At 39.5% G+C, this 23,254-nt stretch overlaps 1 protein-coding gene across 3 annotated transcripts in view; it reads right to left on the bottom strand.

Moving 5' to 3' along the window:
• CEP112 (centrosomal protein 112) overlaps positions 1-23,254 on the bottom strand; it is a 423,550-nt gene that overhangs the window by 148,820 nt on the left and 251,476 nt on the right. For all 3 annotated transcript variants that reach the window (XM_066386628.1, XM_066386631.1, XM_066386629.1), the window contains exon 21: positions 9,090-9,320. In XM_066386628.1, coding sequence (XP_066242725.1) covers positions 9,090-9,320 — 231 coding nt within the window. The remainder of the gene's footprint in view (positions 1-9,089; positions 9,321-23,254) is intronic.

Genomic DNA, 23,254 nt, shown 5'->3' with positions numbered 1-23,254 from the left:
CTATGTGTACACCTGTATTTACACTATATCTGCATTACTCACAGTAGCCAAAAGGGAGAAGCCAACCAAGTGTCCATTGATGGGATGCATGGATAAATAAAATGTCTCCTATACATACAATAAAATATTATTCAGCCTTTTTTAGAAAAGGAAATTCTGACACAGGCTACAACATAGACAAACCTCAGAGACATTATGCTCAGTGAAATAATCCAGTCACAAAAAGACAAATACTGCTTGATTCCACTCATATGAGGTCCTTCAAGGAGTCAAATGCGTAGCAACAGAAAGTAGCAGGGAGGAGGAGGAAACAGGGACTTAGTGTTTAATGAGGACAGTTTAGGTTCTGTAAGATGAAGAAAGTTCTGTAGGTGGATGGTGGTGATGGTTGCCCAACATTTTAAATATACTTAATAGCACTAAAATGTACACTAAAATATTAATTAAATAAGAAGAAAAAAAAGAAAGGAAAAGTAGAAGAGAAAAAATGGAATTATGCAAATCCTTGACCAGAAAGCTAAGGAGCTGTGATCATTTCCATCTGTCATGAGCAATGGCTTTTAAACAAGGGAGGGAAATGCCATTAGCTTATAATCAGTCTTGTCCAGAAGGTTCTGCCTGATCCTACTCCTCCCCACATATTTCCAGACACCTTCCTGGGTGTTGCTCAGGGCACGCTGACCAACAGATCTAGACAATGACTCTAATTTCAGTTCAATGTAATCACAGTTGCGTTTGTTCCATTATCCCTGACCCATTAAAGAAATCTCTCTGAGGGACAGGCTGTTCTTATGTCACAGTGCCTAGCCAAGCCCAGTGATGAGGTCTGATCGGTAGAAAGAACCTGTCTCAGGAACACTGAGGTTGTCGCAGTCCTACCTTCTTTTCTCTGAGGCCAGATGGTCCTGTGTCCCTCAGGGGCCGCACACTCCCAGCCTGCTGCTTCTCAGGGTCAGTCCTGTTTTCTCCTTTCATTCCCATCAGGCCCGGCGCTTGGCTCTCATTGGGAGATGAATAGTCTATAGTCAGAGGGGTCCACATTTCTGGTGGCCCCCATTAAGACTGCAGAAGCCAAGGTAAGAGCCCTCAGCAGGCTGCAGCCAGCCAGAGCCTCCGCCTCTCTCTGAGGCTAATGAGGGCACAGCCTCCCTGCCCAGCCAGAAAGAGGGCAAGGGCCTGGAGACAGGGTCTTTGAGAACCCCCCAAACTCTCAGGTAGGGGTAAGCTGGGGCAAGTGACATCACAATCATACTGCTCAGTTTCTGAGGCCCTGATGTTACCTAATGTACAGCCCAAGGGCGAGTACACCCCTTTCTTTGTGACTCTGGTCCTCCAGGGACAGAAAAGGGGAAGCTGGTTGAAGATGCCCCAGGGGTAGAAGAACAGGTCAACAATAAAACTGGATGGTGACTTTGGTACATTACTGTATAGCTTACAAAGTGGTTAAAATGCAAAACATTTAGAACAGACTGAATGATACAATATAAAAGTCATACACAATATAATCCCATCCCCCAGAGAAATGAACTGGCACATTTTCCTATTCCCCTTGTGTGTGAGCTTCTCTGTGGCTTCCATTTTCCTGGTCTCACACCCTATGTCAAACCCATCAGAAAGCCATGCTGGCTCCAACTTTAAAACATACTCAGAAACTGACTACCTTCCCTGGTGCCATTCTGATCTAAGCCACCACCATCTCTCACTCAGATGATGCAATGCCCTTCTGGGGTTTCCTACCTTTGTTTTCACACAACTGGAATGATCCTTTCAAGGCTAAGTTGGATCATACCACTCCTTGGTATTAAACTCTGTGCCACACCCAAAGTCCTCCAAGTTGTCATTTGGGCATGTTTTTTCTATTGGAAATTAATTTATTTTTATGTTTAGAGGTACCATTCTAGTTCATTATATCAAGCTGTGGCTTACACACTCAGAGGAAAATGATAATTTTTATTATTATTAATTTTAATGGGGTGACATTGATAAATCCGGGTACATATATTCAGAGAAAACATCTCCAGGTTATTTTGACATTTGATTATGCTGCATTCCCATCACCCAAAGTCCAATTGTCTTCCATCACCTTCTAACTGGTTTTCTTTGTGCCCCTCCCCTCCCCCAACCCCCTCCCTCTCCTCCCCCCCACCCCCCGCCCTGTAACCCCCACACTCTTGTCCATGTCTCTGAGTCTCAGAAAATGACAATTTGAAGTTCATCTATATTTGCAGATATTGTAAAAATCATACTGGATGCTGTTTGCCAATCAATTTTTTATACATCTAAACTGTTTGAGGATAACATTTAAAATTTTTAAGGATACAAAATTTTATATTTTTACAAAGGAAAGAATCAGGGAAAAGATCAAAGTAAAAGGAACAGAATTGAGATTAAAAATCCATTTTAAGCCAAAATGACAATGTCTTCATAAGTTAATATTAATCTTTTAATTATAAATTTCAAAGGTTTAAGTAGTTTCTCTGACCTTAGCTTTGAATAATTATGCCATATGGAGCTTTTCTTAAATTTGAAAAAGATGCTGAATTGTTGCTCAAAGCCTTTTTTTTAAATGACTTCAGGCTGGCAGAATTCCAGTCTAATCCTTCAGATACCATTAAAATTATAGATCAGAAACCCAACCTGCTAAATGCTATGACAATTTCATAAGAGCTCTTTACTTAGTACAGTGTAGTAAATGTTTGATATATTCATATGGTGTTAAATATTAAATTGTGAAGCTTAAAACTACCACTTATAATAAAGAATTGATAAAGGAAATAATGGACAGATTACACTAAATGCAAACAATTTTTTTTATCATAAAATAAAATGATAAAAAGGCAAATACAAAAGATATTTGCCACAAAGATAAAAAGTTTTATCACTCCAAATATAAAATAAGTTTATATAAAGGTAATGAGAAAAACATGAGGACTCTAACAGAAGAGAAACTGACCAAGAACGTGAACTGGAACTTCCAGAAAATGAAATGAGAATAACAAATATATTATAAATATTCAACTTCACTCTTAAAAATAAAGGACTATCTCAATAAATTATGCTACATTCATAAAATGGAATATCATGAAACAATGAAAACTATATTTTCAAAGAATTTCAAATGACATTGGAATATTATTAGCATAACTTTTTTAAAAAAGTAAAATATACAACAGTTTGGTTAATATGATCTCAGTTAACATAGCTATGTTACCTACAAGCCAAATTAGTACTACTGGCTTTCTCTGGGAGATGGCAACAACAGGAAATTTTATACTCTTCTCTGTTTGCCATGTTTTCTAAACTATCTTCTATTTCAGGAAAAGTCACTTTTAAAATAGCTGAATAGGCTTCTTAAACAAAGATAAATTTTAAATATAGTACTAAAGTTTTTATCAGTCTTCTGAAAACTACCCATTCCCATCACTTAGTAATGTTCTTTAATTTTTCAAAGGTTCATATATTATGGCCTTTGTTTCAATACGGTCTGAAAAGATTTTAAAAGACTAGAAAAGCAGCTTTAATGTTGCAAATGTCAATCATTCACTCTCCTGTATTCTCTACTTCAAGAATTTTGACCTTGTGGAGGTTACTTCATGTTCCCCTCAACTCAAAGCCACTGAAGACATTACTGAGGTCTAACTCGCCACGGACGGAAGCTGCAGAGGATGTGACTTAGAAATTCCTCTACAAATTAACATTGGAAGTGCTATGGAAACAGCCCAGACCCATGGGGGTGTTACATTTAGACTATTTATCATTCTGGGGTTATTTTCTTCTCCTCTTTGAACCTCAATTTTATCCTTAATAATAGAAAATTAATTTCTAAATCTCTTGATTCTGACTAGATTTTGAACTGTTAGCAAATATAGTACTTTAACTTTCAGATTTATTTAAACATGCTAAAACATTAAGCTTTTTATAATATATAAGAAGAATTCAAGTAACATGCCCAATAACAAAAGTCTAGAAACAGAATTACCTACCACCATATTAGTGTTAATTCAAACTTTTATAATAAGAACTTAAATGTCTAGTTGGTGTACTAAAGATTCAAACCCTATCTGAAAAAGGATTTATGCTATGTGTTTAATGTATTAATATGGAGAAAATTACAACACTAAAAAACAAAGATACTTGAATATAAAGATATAGTTTATCCTACTTAAAGTATTTAGAATGGATTGAAATCAAATTGGGTAAGTCTAACAATTTTTTACTTATTTGTACACCATTCACATGGCTGTAGTGAATTTCTCAGCTCATCGCCATTCTTCTGGTCCCTCACCTAGCCTTTGTAAAGGCCCACTTCGAACCCAGCACCACACTTCATACTGGAGCATTAGAAATGATATTTAACAAAAACTGCTCTCAGGGATCCCACAGTCTAGTTCTTCACTGCATTTCAAAATGGCTCAACTCCTTTTACTAGTGAAGTAAAAACATGTATCAATCAGAAATACAAATTAATCTTCGTATCCAGAGGCCAGCAGTTGTCATTTTATCATATGGGCTTTGGGGAGGGCTCATTACCCCGATGCAGCACGACAAGACTCAGAGCAGTACCAGCAGCCCGCATGGGGCCGTCCCCCATTCCCAAGCCCGCTCTGCCAAACCCCTGCATTCTGATGAACCTGACCCATGTCAGTTCAAGTTGCTATGCTAAAACCCCACTTCTAGCTTCCTGGATGACTTGTGTTCTCAGTTCAGGAACATTCCATCCTTCTAGGCTCATACTGTGGTGTTAACAGGTGCTGAGTTTTCTAGATACTAGCAGTACAGAAATGAACAAGATAGACAAGGCCCTGCTAACGAAGCTTATGTTCCAAGGGGGTAAACAGAAAATAAACAAGCGAAAAGATTAACAGATGATTTCAGATAGTGACCTGAGCTTTGAAGACAATGGGAAAAGGTAAGAAGTGGAAGTAGGCAGGACTTGAGAAAGAGAGGTCAGAGAAGAATACTGAGGAGTGCCCTGATGAGGAGGGATGGGTAGCCATAAGAACGTAATAAAGAAGAACATTCTAGGCAGAGGGGTGGCAGTACAAAGACCTGGAGACAGCAGAGAGCGAGGCGCGTTCCAGAAACAGACCAATGTCTTCTACAGCTGGGTCCTCTTGGCCAAGGGGCAGGGTGGGCTTGGCTGGGAAGTTCCTTCGAACTCTCATCTTTCAGATCACAAGATCTCAAGCATCTATGGTTCTCTGCATTGCTGAGCTCTTCCTCTCCGTCAGTTCCTTCTGTATTTCAAGACATTTTCAGCCTAAAAATATAGTCTCCTTAACTCCGGCTGCTCTTTCGGACACCACCTTCCTTTTAATATCAGATTTTCCAAAAACAATAGAGCATTCACAAATCCCCACCCCCTCGCTCCTCGCTCACTTATCTTTTGCAAGCGTGTTTCTGTCCATACTATCATTTTCAGTGCTCTGTCCAAGATCATCAGTGACTTCTCAGTTTCAAACCCTGTGACCTTTCCTCCACCCTTATTCCTCCTGATTTTCTGTCACATTCTTGACAATCCTCCTTTCTAAATATTCTCTTCCTTCCTTTCCATGAAAACACATTCTTCTCATATTCCTCTTACCTTGCTGACCCTTCCTGGACTGTTTCCTCCCCAAATCTCACTGAAGGTCTTCGCTCCCTCCTGAGCACGCCCCTCTCGGGGTGGATCATGAGGTTGCTTTGACCAGTCCTGCCTTCGCTCCTGGTTAACTACAAACGTTCCTTCACAGTGAATGCTCACCCAGCTGGCTCCGCGACGGCACTTCCAACTCAATGTATTTATAACTGAATTCATCGTTTCCCTCCCAAACCAGAAAGTCCTCCTACATCCCCAACGTGTTATGGGTTGATGACACTTAACCATTCTGACCAGTGCTGTCTCTGAGATGAGTCTCAGGCACGCCTCCACTGGCCCACTGTCACTGCTATATTCTCACTGCCTTCACCTACCTCTCACTTGTCCCCAGGAAACTGTCACCTGGATTAGTTCAGTCCTCACCAACCACTTCTACGCCTATGGCATTTTGCCAACACTGACAGATCTTCCTAATAATCACTTGGCTATTGACACTTCATTGCCTAAAAGTCTTCAGCAGCTTCTCCCTGTTTACCCAGTGAAACTAAAATGCTCATGGCAGCTCTGAAGGCTGGGAATCAACCTGCCGCCTTGCAGCCTGACCACAAGCCACCTCCCTGACTCACCTCTATGCCACATGCGCATGCGGTGGGCTCGCTCCTGCTGCAGCGACTCCTTTGGCTCTTAGGCCATCTTGTATATCACCAGTGGAAATCCCACATGTTGCTTAGGTTTAAGTCAAGAGACATCTCTTCTACTTAATCTCTCCTCTACTTAGTCTCTTCTACAAGAGACTGCCTTAATAGAAAGTAATTCCCCCCAATGCATACTCTGCCTCACATTACAATTGTGTGTGTGTGCGCACGTGCATCCTGCAGTCACCATTTTTTAGCATCTCCTTGAAGACAGTGCCTTTTTTGGCTTTTACTCTGTGTGTTCGCACAGTGCCTGGGATAATGCCTTTCCGATTCAGAAAATCTTCCAGAAATGTTTGCCAAATGAATTACCCAGGGTTTCTAATACTTTTTATTATCTGTAAATTGTCAATTAGTAATACATGTAAACCTATACCTGAGATATTTCATCCTTTAAAAAGAAACATTAAAAATGTGATTATATAATGCAAGAAAATCGTGTTAGGAGGCTGGCTTTGGCAGTCCACTGTTCTTACGTCGAGTTGTGCTGGTACTGGTGCCAGGTAAGAACCTTTACTGGGAAATCCTCCGACTGGTGGCGGACAGGACTGAGGTCCAGGGAGGGAGTGGAGGAGTTTCCAGAAAAGTAAGCACAACACTATTCTCACTCTCCACTGGTCTCTCTTTTATTTGCTGTTGTCAGAGGACTAAAACTATTCCATATAAGCAAATATCCTTACTTCCTGAAACTTACATATGTTAGCACCAGACCACTGTCATTTTGTACCGCTCTGGCAGAATTCTCACTAACCTCCTCACTGGGATGTATCAAAGCTTCCCTGTCCAGAATGGCCCAACCTGCTCTCGTTGTCCTCCTCCTGTTGGCAGAGGGAGGTTCCCCTTGTCTACTGGCTCCAGGAAGTCACCTCGCAAACTCTTGACTGCCCTCTCCCACTGCTCCTTTCCATCTCTGTGTCTGGACCAACAAGAGAACCAGCCAGCTCGACCTGCACAACGTTACCCATATCCGATCCGTTTTTACCGCCTTCACAGCTACTGCCTGGGGAACAAGCCTCTACCATCTCTTGTCTAAATTCTTGCAATAGCCTTTGAACAGTCTTCCCACTTCCTTTCTTAAAGCAGTCTATTCTCAGCACTAGCAGGCAGAGTTCCTATTCAAACATGAGTCAGATCATGTCACTCTTCTGCTCAAAACTTGTCAAGCCTCCTCTACTCCCCAAGTCAAAGCCAAGCCCTTTCAAAAGCCTAGACATACCTCCAGGGCCTAGTCCCCCTCTGAGGTTCCTTCCCTAACCTCTCCTCCTCACCCTCCCCCTCATCCCCAGCACCATTTCCAGCCACATTCGTCTCCTTGCTGCTCCTTCAAGAAGCCAGGCTCCCTCCCACCTCTTTAGAGCCCTTTTCCTGGATATTTCTGGGTTCAGAGCTGAGCTGCCAAGGGCACAGCTGGCTGAAGTCTGACTCTCAGATCATTTAGGTGTTATCAAGTAGCACCTTAGTATCTGACCCATGTAACATCAATGGAGTAGTGCCTAAAATGGTGAAGTACATGCGATGAAAGTTTAAAATTACTTCAAGATGAAGAAGAGAGGAAAAATTAAACAGAATTAGAAGATTCTTCAATTACACTTTTCAATGTTCTTTATCCCAAGATATAGATAGGTCTTATAAAACTCAAGGGGCAACTTACATTTGTTATACTTAAGAACAATTCACATTTACTACCCAATTAAAATATTTACATTTGTCCAAAACATCAAAAGAAAGAATATTTAAAATTGTTCCTGGAATATAAGTCAACCCCAAATATGAGAACATTATATTGACATTCATTTCAAAAATATATAATTATAGCCTGACCAGGTGGTGGCACAGTGAGCATTGGACTGGGATGCAAAGGACCCATGTTCGAAACCCTGAGGTCACCGGCTTGAGTGCAGAGTTGCTGGCTTGAGCATGGGATCATAGACATGACCCCATGGTCACTGGCTTGAGCCCAAGGTCGCTGGCTTGAGCAAGGGGTTACTAGCTCTGCTATAGCCCCAGGTCAAGGCACATATGAGAAAGCAATCAGTGAACAACTAAGGAACCACAATGAAGCACTGATGCTTCTCATCTCTCTCCCTTCCTGTCTGTCTGTCCCTATCTCTCACTCTCTCTGACTCTCTCTCTGTCTCTGTCACAAAGAAATATTATATATACACCATATTTTTCGCTCCATAAGATGCACCGTTTCCCCCCAAAATTGAAGGGGAAAATGCCCATGGAGCAAAAAATACAGTATTTTATTAAATATTTTAACATACCATTTGGTTCAGGTTTTTTTTTTAATTTTCCTCCTTAAAACCCTATGAGTGTCTTATGGTCACATATGTCTTATGGAGCAAGAAATATGGTATATATATAATTTTAAAGAAACTTTTCTTAATCTGAAATATCAATCTGGGAAAATGTGTCATATTATACAGTTACAAAAACTGCAAAATATAGAAATAATTGATAGTCTAGAAAAGATCTGAAACTTAGTCTTTACCTAATTTAGGTCTACAGCCCCAGTATTCCTAACCAGTACAACATTTCACAATATTATAACATTGTCTTATCACAATGTGTATTTACTCAATACAGAATGAGATCATCTATACCATTCCCTCCAACAAAAAAGAAAACTCCCCATTTTATTTCAGTGGCGCTTAGACATACAGCAACATACTTAAAACTGCTCATTTGAACAGTTTATAAATTTGAAGAGGAACTCAACATCCTCCACTTTCCGGAGATTAAATGTAAGGGTGGCAGACATGGATTGCAAACATGGGTTTCAACTGTCTGTCACTGTGAGGTGGATGTCTTACCTTCTCCAGTGTCATCTCTGTCTCGGCTGCATGCGTCTTTTTCAGTTCTAGCTTCATCTTTTCCGACTCGGCCTTCAGCCTGCTGACCGCGTTCTCGTGGTCCCTCACGGCCCTCTGCTTCTCCTCCTCCCTGAGCAGACCGAGCTCCACCAGCTGCTGCTTCCGCTGAGAGTTCACGCTGATCAGCTCTTCCCTCAGCTTGTGGACTTGGGCCTCCATGTCAGCAATCACCTTGTTTGGAAGAAAAAAAATATGCAGCGGCTATGAATGGGGAAGTCATAAAAGAATTGAAAAAGACTAAAAAAGATACAAAAATATCCACTTCTTTCTTTCTCCCTCCCTCCCTGTCCCCTTCCTTCTCTTCTTTTCCTTCCTTCTTTCTTTCCTTCCTTCCTTCCTCCCTCCCTCCCTCCCTTCCTTCCTTCCTTTCTTCCTTCCTCCTTTCCTTCCTGCCTTCTCTCATTCTCCAATTCCAGGCCCTTCCAACCTAGCTCAGACACAAATACTGCCTAGGACATTTTACTATTTACACCATATTTAGCTTCACTTGTTTATCTATGTAAATGGATTATACATGTATTATTCTGCAACTTTTTCAAAAATTCAACAATGAGCTTCAATCTATTACTTGCTATTGTATTTTTGTTTTTAATCTCATTAATTTCGGTTCTTATTTCTTATATCCTTTGTTCTACATTCTTGGGTTTGTTTCATTTCCCTTCTTTTAATGTCTTATTTTGGGGTATTTAATGTATTTATTTTTATTCTTTGTTCTTTTTTGATTTATAAATTTAAGACTATAAATACCCCTCTAATTATTGCTTACATTTAATCACTTAGGTTTAGGTATGTGGCATTTTCATTACCATTTTGTTCAAAACATTTAAGAACTTCCATTATTATTTTTTTGGCTCATGAATCATTTAGAAGTATGTTTTTTAATTCTCAAACATATGGGGTATGTTAGTTTTCTAGGGCTGTCATAACAAAGTACCACAAAGTGGGTTGCTTAGAACAGTCGTTCACTCTCTCACTGTTTCAGAGGTTAGCGTCTAAAATCAGGGTGCTGGCAGGTTGGTTCTCTGGAGGCATGAGGGAGCATCTGTCCCTGCCTCTCCTTCCTCTGGGATTGCTGGCAGTCCCTGGCATTCCTTGGTTGGTATATACATCTCTCCCATCTCTGCTTCCATATTCTCCTGGCGTTTTCTGTGTCTGTGTCCAAATTTCCCTCTTATCAGGACTGTTGGTCATCTTTGATTTAGTTTAGGGCCCACCCAAATCCAGCGTGACCTTATTTCAACTTGCTTCCATCTGCAAAGAACCTTCTTCCAGATAAGGTCACATTTACAGATTGGGTGAATTTGAAATTTGGGGGAGGTCAGGGTACCAATCAATTTAGAACATAGATCCTCATGCATCCACAAGTTTTAGGTATTTACCTTACAAATAGCATATATATTTTGAATATTCTTTTTAGAATCTAATAACATTTTGTCTTTTAAATGGAGTGGGTAGTCCAATTTAGATGATTAGTTTGTATATGCTGACATTTTTTTTTTTTCCTGAAGTTGGAAACGGGGAGGCAGTCAGACAGACTCCCGCATGCGCCCGACCGGGATCCACCGGCATGCCCACCAGGGGGTGATGCTCTACCCATCTTGGGGCGTCTCTTTGCCGCAATCAGAGCCATTCTAGCTCCTGAGGCAGAGGCCACAGAGCCATCCTCAGTGCCTGGGCAAACTGCCCCAGTGGAGCCTTGGCTGCGGGAGGGGAAGAGAGAGAGAGAGGAAGGAGAGGGGGAGGGGTAGAGAAGCAGATGGGTGCCTCTCCTGTGTGCCCTGGCTGGGAATCAAACCCAGGACTCCTGCAAGCCAGGCCGATGCTCTACCACTGAGCCAACTGGCCAGGGCCTCTGACATATTTGACTTTATTGTTTCCCTTATTTTGTGCCATTTGCCTTATATATATATTTTATTTATTTACTTTTTTAGATTTTATTTATTCATTTTTATTAGAGAGAGGGGGGAGAGAGAGAGAGAGAGAGAGAGAGAGAGAGAGAGAACAGGGGGAGGAGCTGGAAGCATCAACTCCCATATGTGCCTTGACCAGGCAAGCCCAGGGTTTTGAACCGGCGACCTCAGCATTCCAGGTCGACGCTTTATCCACTGCGCCACCACAGGTCAGGCTTATTTATATATTTTTATTTTTTGCCTTTTTTGCCTTTTTCATTGTAAACAAATATATTTTATTTCCTTCTTCAACTTTCTTTTCCTTTCTGGTTTAGAAGTGAAGCACTATATTTTCTATTAGTGCTAAAAGTGTTCTTTAATTTTTTTTTTTAATCTAGGCAATGGCTGGTGGCACAGTGGATAGAGTATCGGCCTAGCATATGGATGTCCCAGGTTTGAGCCCCGGTCAGGGCACACAGGAGAAGTGATATCTGCTTCTCTCCCCCCCCTTTTCCCCTTCTCTCCATCTTCCCCTCTCACAGCCAGTGGCTTGGTTGTCGAGCATGGCCTTGGATACTGAGGATAGCTTGGTTGGTTCAAGTGTCAGCCTCAGGCGCTGAGAATAACTCAGTTGATTTGAGCATCGGCCCCAGACTTCAGCCCCAGACTGAGTTGCCAAGTGGATATCAGTTGGGGTGCATGTGGGAGTCTGTCTCACTATCTATCTCCCTTCCCTCCTGCCACTTAAAAAAATAATTTTTTTTTTGGCCCTGGCCAGTTGGCTCAGCGGTAGAGCGTTGGCCCAGTGTGCAGGGTTCCCGGGTTCGATTCCCGGCCGGGGCACACAGGAGAGGCGCCCATTTGTTTCTCCACCCCTCCCCCTCTCCTTCCTCTCTGTCTCTCTCTTCCCCTCCCGCAGCGAGGCTCCATTGGAGCAAAGATGGCCCGGCGCTGGGGATGGCTCTGTGGCCTCTGCCTCAGGCGCTAGACTGGCTCTGGTCTCAACAGAGTGATGCCTCGGATGGGCAGAGCATCGCCCCCTGGTGGGCATGCCGGGTGGATCCCGATCAGGCACATGCGGGAGTCTGTCTGACTGCCTCCCTGTTTCCAGCTTCGGAAAAATGAAAAAAAAAATTTTTTTTTTTTTAAATCTAGCCATCTTAGTTGTTTCCTGAGAGAAAGTTTATCAGGTACCTAGTCTGCCACATGAGCAGATGGACAGGAGGCTAAGGGTCCTATGATTATGATTATTGTCTCAGCATTCATTATGAACACATTTCATGAAATGTCATCATTGTTTTATGTATGATGTACTTATGACAAGCACTGCATAAACCAGTGTTTCCCTGACTGGAAACCAGAAAAGCCAACAGTGACAGTAATGGTAAAGTTACAAGAGGAATACAAAACTAAATGATGAGAAGTTGCTTTCATAATCAAAATACCTACAATAAATGAATACTTCATTTTCAGAAAAAAAACCTGTATTCACTCTATTAAAATAGTAACAATTTAACAATTTTTACATGATAAACAATTAATTGCTAGCATTTGGAGTATTTGAAAGGGCATCACTACTTCATGTAATCTTTACAGTAACTCAATATGATAAACATTATTAATATACAAAGCTTTTCCTTATTTTGGGTTGTGGTCAGGACAAACTAGCTCAACTATTGACCCTGTTTCTTATCTACACTAGATTGGAAGACACATGAGTTACAGAAGGCTGGTTAAGTACACTTATGTTGGAGGAGGGAAAAGGGCTTGATGTAAGGCCTGGGGACTGGAGCCCACAGGGTGCTCCATTTTTATCCTGTCTGTCTATAAAAGCTGATTTAAAATAGAGCATCCCAAGGGAATGTGAGAGAAGACTTTATGTAAAAGGTAAATACTCATAAAACTGAGGTGAAAGATTAATAGATATATTGATAGCTGTAGAGTGATACACAGCTATGGACCAATTATTTTGAAAACAAAGTCTCTTGCCTTCTACTTATTGGTTTATGATTTCTCCCCTCTGAACTCAATATTTGGGTATAATAAGAGAGAATATGGTCAACTTAATCACATTCTGAAATAGATGAGAAACATTCTAAGAGTAGATAGACTTAGGCAGTAACAACAGTTATGTTTCTAGGGGTCAAAACATTCTTTCATAAAACACTCTAATAAAGCACACAAAGTAGGGGAAACACAGATACATTTAGGAAATGACATCCCAGTAACAACAGGTACCCAGATTTTTGTTTCTAGCCCCATTCTCCAGTAAAAGAAATGAGTGGTCCTGGGACAAGTGACTGATTCCAGGTGGGCAGAAAATACATGAGAGGAGCCGGAACACGTTGTGCTCACTGTAAGGAAGTGTTCGCTGACAAAGGCATAGCAAAGAGACAACGGGTCAACGGAAAGAGTTCCAATTGCCAAAGCTGCAACAATTTTAGAAAAAAGTACTGAACTATATCCCAAAGAATAAAATAAAATATCCAGGAATACATACTGATGTAAATCTTTAAATAAATTAATAAATGGGGGAGAAGGGGCAAATTCTTCTTCCAGAAGAATTCCAAATTACAATAGAAAATTTTACAAATTCCTAAGTACTACTCCTCAAAACTGTCAAGCTCATCAAAAATAAGAAAAATCTGGCCCTGGCCTGCTCAGCAGTAGAGTGTCAGCCTGGTGTGTAGAAGTCCCAAGTTCAATTCCTGGTCAGGGCACACAAGGAGAAGCAACCATCTGCTTCTCCACCTCCCACCTCTCTCTCTTCTCCTCCCACAGCCATGGATAGAATGGTTTGAGCAAGTTGGCCCTGGGCATTGAGGATGGCACCATGGCCTTGCCTCAGGAACTAAAATAGCTCAGTTGCTAAGCAACAGAGCAGCAGCCCCAGATGGGCAGAGCATCACCATTAGCTCTGGTGATGGTGATTAGATCCTGGTTGGGGCACGTGCCGAGTCTGTCTCTCTGCCTCCCTGCCTCTCACTTCATAATAATAACAACAATAATAATAAAAATCTGGATAACTATCACAGCAAAGCAGGGACTAAGGAGACATGACAACTAAATGTATGATATTTTAAAGATCTCTGAACAGAAAGAGGATAGGTAAAAACTAAGGTCACTGACTTTTCATGGGCTTAACTCTAAATGGTTATTTTATTTTATTTATTTTGTGTTTGTGTCTGGTATGTGTAAAAATTGTAAATGATTTTTTTTTTTTTTGCTGTCTACAAGAGATTCACTTTATTATTTATTTTAAATTTTTATTGAATGTATTGAGGTGACATTGATTAATAAAATTATATACGTTTCAGGTACACAATTCTATAATAGATCATCTGTAGATTGTATTGTGTGTTCACCACCGCAAGTCATGTCTCCCTCAATCACTATTTATCCCCCATACCTTCCTCTACCTGCCCCTACTTTCCTTTCCCTCTGGTAATTGCCATATTGTTGTCTGTGTCTAGCAGGTTTTCTTCTTTGTTTAATCCCTTACCTATCTCACCCAGTCCCGTTAAACCCCTCCCCTCTGAGAGCCGTCAGTTTGTTCTCTGTACCTATGAATCTGCCTCTATTTTATTTGTTAGTTTGTTTTGTTCATTAGATTCAACATATGAGTGAAATCATAGGGTGCTTGTCTTTCTCTGGCTTATTTCACTTAGCATAATGCTCTCTAGGCCCATCCCTGCCATTGCAAAAGGTAAGATTTACTTTTTTTTCTTTTTACACCTGAGTAGTATTCCATTGTGTAAATGTACCCCAGCTTAAATGGTTATTTAAAAAAAAAAAACATAAAAAGCAAAGCAGGAGCCCTGGCCGGTTGGCTCAGTGGTAGAGCATCAGCCTGGCAGGCAGAAGTCCCGGGTTCGATTCCCGGCCAGGGCACACAAGAGAAGCACCCATCTGCTTCTCCACCCCTCCCCCTCTCCTTCCTCTCTGTCTCTCTCTTCCCCTCCTGCAGCCGAGGCTCCACTGGAGCAAGGATGGCCCGGGCGTTGGGGATGGCTCCTGGCCTCTGCCCCAGGCACTAGAGTGGCTCTGGTCGCAACAGAATGACGCCCCGGAGGGGCAGAGCATCACTCCCTGGTAGGCGTGCCGGGTGGATCCCGGTCGGGCGCATGCGGGAGTCTGTCTAACTGTCTCTCCCCATTTCCAGCTTCAGAAAAATACAAAAAAAAAAAAACCCAAAAAACAAAAACAAAAACAAAAAGCAAAGCAGGTACTTACAGTGGGAATCCTAAACCCAAGTTCTTGTGTAAGTGTCTGGACTCTGAGTGTGAGCAGAGTCATGCTATAAAATGCCTAGGCATCAACTCAGAAGAACGAAGTTGTTCTCATCACAATGAGAGCTATTTTGCTATATCTAATTTTGTGACTTTCAAGTTCTGATTGACATTAACGTATTTCCCAATCAAAAATAAATTCATAACAATTTAAATAAAAATTCTTAGGAATGATTGATAATAAAACTACTACTTATCAAATCTGGGAGGATGAAGCCAAAGCAAGAAAATATGTAGCCTTAACATGCTACTTACGTGTTTTTAAAGCTAATTTTTAGTAAAGTAGGTGATATTGGTAATACAGAACAATTTCTAGTCAGACTGATGATGAAAACAAAGAAAGCACAAGTTAACAATATTAGAAATGAAAATAAACTTATGGCAATATTATCTAGACAAATAGTATAATAACTAATAAAAATTTAAAAGAACATACTACATATCAGTCACAGATTAAAAAGATAAGATAGTACCCTAAAAATATTATGCCAATAGTTGGAAACCTAGTTGAAATAGATCCCAATAAAAACATAAAATGTCAAAATAAATATATAAAGAAATGGAAGAAATATAAAAAATAGTTGGCCCTGGCTGGTTGGCTCAGTGGTAGAGCGTCAGCCTGGCATGCAGGAGTCCCAGGTTCGATTCCCAGCCAGGGCACACAGAAGAAGTGCCCATCTACTTCTCCACCCTTCCCCCTCTTCTTCCTCTCTGTCTCTCTCTTCCCCTCCCACAGCCAAGGCTCCATTGGAGCAAAGTTGGCGCTGAGGATGGCTCTGTGGCCTCTGCCTCAGGCACTAGAATGGCTCTGGTTGCAACAGAGTGATGCCCCAGATGGGCAGAGCATCGCCCCCTGGTGGGCGTGCTGGGTGGATCCCAGTTGGGTGCATGCGGGAGTCTGTCTGACTGCTTCTCCGTTTCCAACTTCAGAAAAATACAAAAAAAAAAAAAAAGTTAAAAATATTCCCACAAAGTTAACACTAAAATCAGATAATTTTATAGGTGAGTTCCGAAAGAGATAGTAATTCTAAGAAATAGATAATTCTAGTCTTTTAGAAACTTTTCCAAATAACAGAGAAATATAAATACACTAAGACTATTTTAGAAGTTATACTATTGATAGTAAAGGATGAAAGAAATGGGAAATAAAAGTTATAAGCCGACTTACTCGTGAAACAGACATAAAAATCCTAAATAAATTATTAGCAAACAAGTCCAATAAAATATACAAATATGTGATCACAAAGTTGCAAAGAATACAAGGCAGTTTAACAGTTACAAAAATCTAAAAATGCTGGGCCCTGGCCGGCTGGCTCAGTGGTAGAGCATTGGCCCGGTGTGTGGAAGTCCCAGGTTCGATTCCCAGCCAGGGCACACAGGAGAAGCGCCCATCTGCTTCTCCACCCCTCCCCCTCTCCTTTCTCTCTGTCTCTCTCTTCCCCTTCTGCAGCCAAGGCTCCATTGGAGCAAAGATGGCCCGGGTGCTGAGGATGGCTCCATGGCCTTTGCCTCAAGCGCTAGAATAGCTCTGGATGCAACAGAGCCGAGTACCAGATGGGCAGAGCATCGCCCCCTGGTGGGCATGCCAGGTGAATCCTGGTCGGGTGCATGTGGGAGTCTCTCTACCTCCCCGCTTGTCACTTCAGAAAAATACAAAAATAAAAAAATCTATACATGCTGATAAAGATCTAATTTAAGAAATTATTGGGGTGACACTGGTTCACAAAATACACACATTTCAGGCGCACAATTCTACATCACATCATCTGTAAATATCTAATTTAAATGGAAAGAAAAATCTCTAAGCTATAAAAATCTATCAAAACTGACCAGAAAAAATTAGAAAATATGAGTCATCTTATAACCATTAGAATAATTTAAGTAGTAGTCAAAAATCTTTCCAGAAGTGAAATATTCAGCCCAGATGGCTTTATTGGCCAGCTTCAAGTATTTAAGAAAAAAATAACTCACTCTGATACTAACTCTCTCAGAGAATAGAAAACAGCTTATTCAGCAACTCAACATATGAAGCTAGCATAACATCAATTAAAAAACATTTCAAAAAAGAAAAATATCAGGTCAACCTCAACAATTATTAGCAAATTGAATCCAATGATAATACATCATGAAAGAACTGGAAAGGACATAAGATTGGTGTAATGTTAGAAAATAACTTATAATGTGATTTACTCCATTAAAGTATTAATAGAAAAATGTCTTACGATTATCATAATACACAGAAAAACATTTGATAAAGTTCCATGACAGAAACTCCTAACAAAATAGGGAACAGAGGAGATATTCTTAACTAGATAAAAGGTAGTTACCAAAAACTCAGCATTTTTTATTCATTCTTTATCATGAAGTTTTGAAAATAGTCTTTTTAAAACCAAGAAGAAAAGAATGTCTACTATCACTACTTGTATTCATAACCTTACAACCAAACAAAATTAAAACAAAACTGTCTTTATTCATGGATATTAGGATTGTCATCAGAGAAAATGCAAAATGAATGTACAAGTTATTAGCAATAATAGAGTTTTTTAAAAGGTTCTGAATAAAAGATTAATGTTAAAAAATCATTTGTAATTTTTATTCACCAGCAAAAAGAAAATTATAAACCACCATTTACAACTGTAACAAATATAGGATTCACAGAACTGTCTATCAAAAGACGTGCAAAACTCTATAAGCCTTTTTGAAAGACATCAAAGAATATCTAAATAACTGAGAGATATATCATTGTGATGGAAAGTCTCTCCATGAGCTCTCCCCAAATTGATTGACAGCATCAATCAATGCAAGTTCAATGAAAATTTCAACACTAGCTTTCAAGAAAGTTGACAAGCTTAATCTATAATGTACAAGGATGAACACAGTACTATGATATTCCTAAAGAGAGACAGGTGGTGTGGCATTCCATACCACATATTAGGACCTAAAATAATGTTACTAAAATTAATATAGTGTAATATTATCATAGAGCAGCGATTAACAACCTTTTAAATCTCATGGCATATATAAATGGATTATAGTTTTGATTGACTTACAAAAAATAATAATAGTAATTACCTACCCTTTTTGTTTCAAAGTGATTTTTAAAAAATCAGGTGCCTGGACTTGTATATAAAAATTTCTGATACCAAGAATTAACCAGTCAGATGCTACCTTATTATGTGATGTGACCAATAAGATGCAACTCTATCACATGAACTATACAGAGTGGGACAAAAGTAGGTTCACAGTTGTGAGTACATAAAGTATGGAGTTTATTCACGCATTATCATATATTATTGTATTATTTTCCATACAAACAACTGTAAACCTACTTTTTCCCCACCCTGTATATTTATGGTTCAAGGCAGGGCATTCACAAGAGACGGCTATTATTGTGTTGGCTGTTGTCATTTTTTTTTTATTTGACAATCCAAGAGAAAAGAGGTCAGTGCCTCTGAATAAACAGTCAGGTATCGTTTGTTTTAAAAATTCTTACAGCACATGGGTTGAAAATTGCCAGCATAATAGAAACACTTGACAAAGGGAAATAAGGGAGAGCTTAGAAACAGGCTCACGTAGGGCAGAGCTGGCACTGCAGTCCAGAGGGTGGATGATGGACCAGTCTAAAAACTGTGCTACACAGCCAGTTATTCACATGGGGGAAAATGAAATCAGTTCCCTCCCTTACACAAAAGACAAAAGTTAATTCTTTCCATTCGTAGCTACGTATTCAGGAGAAATAAAACATACCTGTGTATGTGGGGACAGTGAGCCAATAATATCCCGGATTAAGGACAATGGTTGTCTCTGGGACAGTGATGACAGGAGTATGAGAATGGAATGTAGGTAGAGGCAACAGTTTTAATAATGTACTAATTCTTCATTTGGGTGGTTGCTTCATGATGTTCATTTTTTTTTGTTCACCTTAGTGCTTAAATATTACTTGACATACATTATTTATGACTATCAGACACAACATAATAAAAAGTTTTTAAAGATGCAAAGGTTTTATGCCCAGGAGACAGGAATAATTACTTAAATTTTAGAACCATCATTTTATATCATCTTTCTATTTATTATAAAGATGCAAATATCTTATGACATTTTCCCTTTTTTGTGGCTATTTCATAGGGGACCCTCAATTTCAATTATGTCTTTGAAAACCACACTGCTTCATTACTTTTTACTTTTGATTATCATGTAAAACTGTTCATTTAAACTAATATACTTCCTTTAAAACAACATTAATAGTTCTAGAATACATTTGAATAATTTATGGTTAATATTAAGGCCACCAAACTTATTTTAAGTCACATAAAAATTAACAAAATAATTTTTCTATTTTTATTATACTGAACATGATAAATATGTATTTGGATTTAAGCTTATAGATTCAACAAAAACACATTGTTTTAACTTGATGGGTTCTTTTTTTAGAGAGAGAAAGAGACAGAGACAGAGAGAGGGACAGACAGGGACAGACAGCAGGAAAAAAGAGAGATGAGAAGCATTAATTCATAGTTGTATCATTTAGTTGTTCATTAATTGCTTTCTCATATGTGCCTTGACTGGGGCAGGGGGACTCCAGCTGAGCCAGTGACCCCTTGCTCAAGCTAGTGACCTCTGTCCTCAAGCCAGCGACCATGGGGTCATGTCTATGATCCCACGCTCAAACCCGCAACCCTGTGCTCAAGTTGGTGAGACTATGGCTCAAGCCAGAAGAGCCTGTACTCAACCCAGAGACCTGGAGGTTTCAAACCTGCATCTCAGTCTGATGCTCTATCTACTGTGCCACTGCCTGGTCAGGCTAACTTGATGGTCTTTGTATCTTCTACCTTATTTTACAAATAACACATGCAAAAGAATTTTTACCTCTGTTGTAAACTCCCATGGAAACTTTAACATAAAAGAGAGGTTCACTTTGTAACAAAACATTGTTTTTGTCTCCTGAAGAAAAGAATATGAGAAATAGTAATAGATGATTAATTATAAATTAAATATAATACTTAAATACAAATCAGTTCTGTTTTGAAGCAGGACAACTAACTGGTGTGTACTGAACATCATGGTTCAGGTGTTCAAATTAAATCTACCATATTTCCCTATGTATAAGATGCTCCCATGTATAAGATGCACCTTAATTTTGGAGTCTGAAAATTGAAAAAATATGTATTACATAAAGTTATTGAACTCAAGTTTTATTCATCATAAAACTCATACAACTCCTCATCACTGTCAAAACTCCCATCCATTAGCTTGTCCTCATCTGTGTCTGTTGATAAATCACTTTCTTCATATATTGCCTCATCCTCAGTTCCATCTATGGCATTTGAAATGCCACACTTCTACAACCACTGTATAAGACACACCCAGTTTTTAGACTCTAAATTTTTCAAAAAAGGTGTGTCTTATACATGGGGAAATACGGTAATAAATAAATACAAATTAAATATAATACTAAAATAGAAATCAGTTCTGTTCTGAAAGAGGACAATTGGTACTGAATACCATGGTTCAGGCAGGAGTAGGGTCAGACAATATGAATAAACAGGATTAAAACTCCAAAATGGTGACCCTGGCTGGTGACTCAGTGGATAGAGTGCTGACCTGGCATATGGATGTCCCAGGTTCAATCCCCAGTCAGGGCACACAGGAGAAGCAACCACCTGCTTGTCTTCCCCTCCTCCTTCTCTCTCTCTCATCTTCTCCCACAATCAGTGGCTCGATTGGTTTGTGTGTGGCCCCAAGCGCTGAGGCACATCAGCCTTAGGCACTAAAAGTAGCTCAGTTTTCAAGCATCAGCCCTAGATGGGGGTTGCCTGGTGGATCTTGGTCAGGGCACATGTGGTAGTCTGTCTCACTGTCTCCCTTCCTCTCACCTAAAAAACCAACAACAAAAAAACCCCCTGTAAAATGGCAGGATCAAAAGGATTCAATTCAGACTGGTCTGAGGCAGAGGTGTTCATAGAAGGGTGAGTACCTCCCAGTGAACTCTTGCCTTGACATTGGTCTCATTTCTTTAAAGACTTTTGAGCCTTGGGTAGTTCACAGCTCTCTAGTCACCAATGCCAGTCATCTGTTTGTTTGCCCATCTGTGTATTCATCCATCTCTACTTCCACTGCCTCACCAAATCCCATGGTAAGGACATGAACAGTCTATATCTATTAATGAAGCTTCAGTGTCCATTTCTGAAGAGTTGTGTTCTTAATTATCAACAAAGTTTACCAAGAAGAAAGAATTCTCAGAGGAAATTGGGATTACATTTTAAGAGAAGCAGTCCAAGCTTCTAAGCTCCTTACTAGAAATTTCCTTCCACAGTGAAAGGGCAAGGAACCTAAGAACAGAATCCCTGACACCACTCTCCTGCTTTCCTTAGACATTCTTCAGATGGCAGACAGGTTAGAATTAGGAAGAAGAGTACAGAGTGGATAACCTTTGGTCAGATATCACTGCTTCATACAGGCTTCACGAGCAAGATGCTACAGGTATAGAAAAAGGCAGTAAAACATCACCTCCATGTTTTTCATTTGAAGGAAGTTACACTTCTTAATTGCCACAGGAATGAAAACTTTACAGATGAGTAAAAGTTTGAAGAAATGATCATCTAATTTCTTGGCTGTTTACATCATATAGAAAAGGTCAGAGAACTTCTGTACACACCCCTGCAGTTAAGGAGCCTGCCTATGTATTTTTTTCACCTTTAATTCACTTGGTCCTTTCATTTTGCTTCACACAGGAAGAATAGGGCACATGGTTTACATATAAGTGAGATCAACTCATTGTAAGCATCACACATAGCAAGAAATGAATCTACTGTACTGAGAAGAGCAAGTTATTGCATAGACATTTATAATGCTGTAATCTTTCTTTGAAGATTTTGAAACTATTCCAGGACCATAAAATAATTCAAGGCCATTATTACAAACACCAATTATCATGGTGAAGTAACATAAATGTATAAGGTTTAAGTGATGGAATTAATCTCTGGTGACCAGAGGAATAATCTATAAGTAATTTTGGAGAAAAAAGAAATCCTTGTTATCTGCTATTTCCTTTCATGGAATATATACATTTAAATTCTCCTTACCTTTTTATTTGTTTTATATCCTAAATAAGTAGGAGTTTATTATATAACTTAGCTTCATTTATTACTATGTATGCATTTTTCTATTTTAAATGTTTTATATAAACATCTACAGTTTGTCCTCAATTTCATTTTCCTAAAACTTCCCTGACCAATATAGTAAGGTCGCAGGATACAAAATTAACATACAGAAGTCAATAGCCTTTCTATATGCCAACAGTGAAACATTTGAGAACAAACTCAAAAGAATAATCCCTTTCACGATTGCAACAAAAAAAAAATAAAATACCTAGGAATAAACATAACAAAGAATGTAAAGGACCTATGTAATGAAAACTACAAAGCATTGTTAAGGGAAATCGAAAAAGATATAATGAGATGGAAGAATATTCCTTGTTCTTGGTTAGGAAGAATAAATATAATCAAAATGGCCATATTACCCAAAGCAATATACAAATTTAATGCAACTCCCATCAAAATTCCAATGACATTTTTTGAAGAAATGGAACAAAAAATCATCAGATTTATATGGAACTATAAAAAACCCCGAATAGCTAAAGCAATCCTAAAGAAAAAGAATGAAGTTGGAGGCATTAGAATACCTGACTTCAAACTATATTATAGGGCCACGACAATCAAAACAGCATGGTATTGGCAGAAAAGTAGACACTCAGACCAATGGAACAGAATAGAAATTCCAGAAATAAAACCACATATATATGGTCAAATAATTTTTGATAAAGGGGCCAACAACACACAATGGAGAAAAGAAAGCCTCTTCAATAAATGGTGCTGGGAAAACTGGAAAGCCACATGCAAAAAATGAAACTGGACTACAGTTTGTC

The sequence above is a fragment of the Saccopteryx leptura genome, chromosome 5 (assembly GCF_036850995.1).
Source record: "Saccopteryx leptura isolate mSacLep1 chromosome 5, mSacLep1_pri_phased_curated, whole genome shotgun sequence".
NCBI lineage: Eukaryota > Metazoa > Chordata > Mammalia > Chiroptera > Emballonuridae > Saccopteryx > Saccopteryx leptura.
The sequence above is the reverse complement of the archived record's forward strand: the minus strand, read 5'-3'. Positions and strand labels throughout refer to the sequence as shown.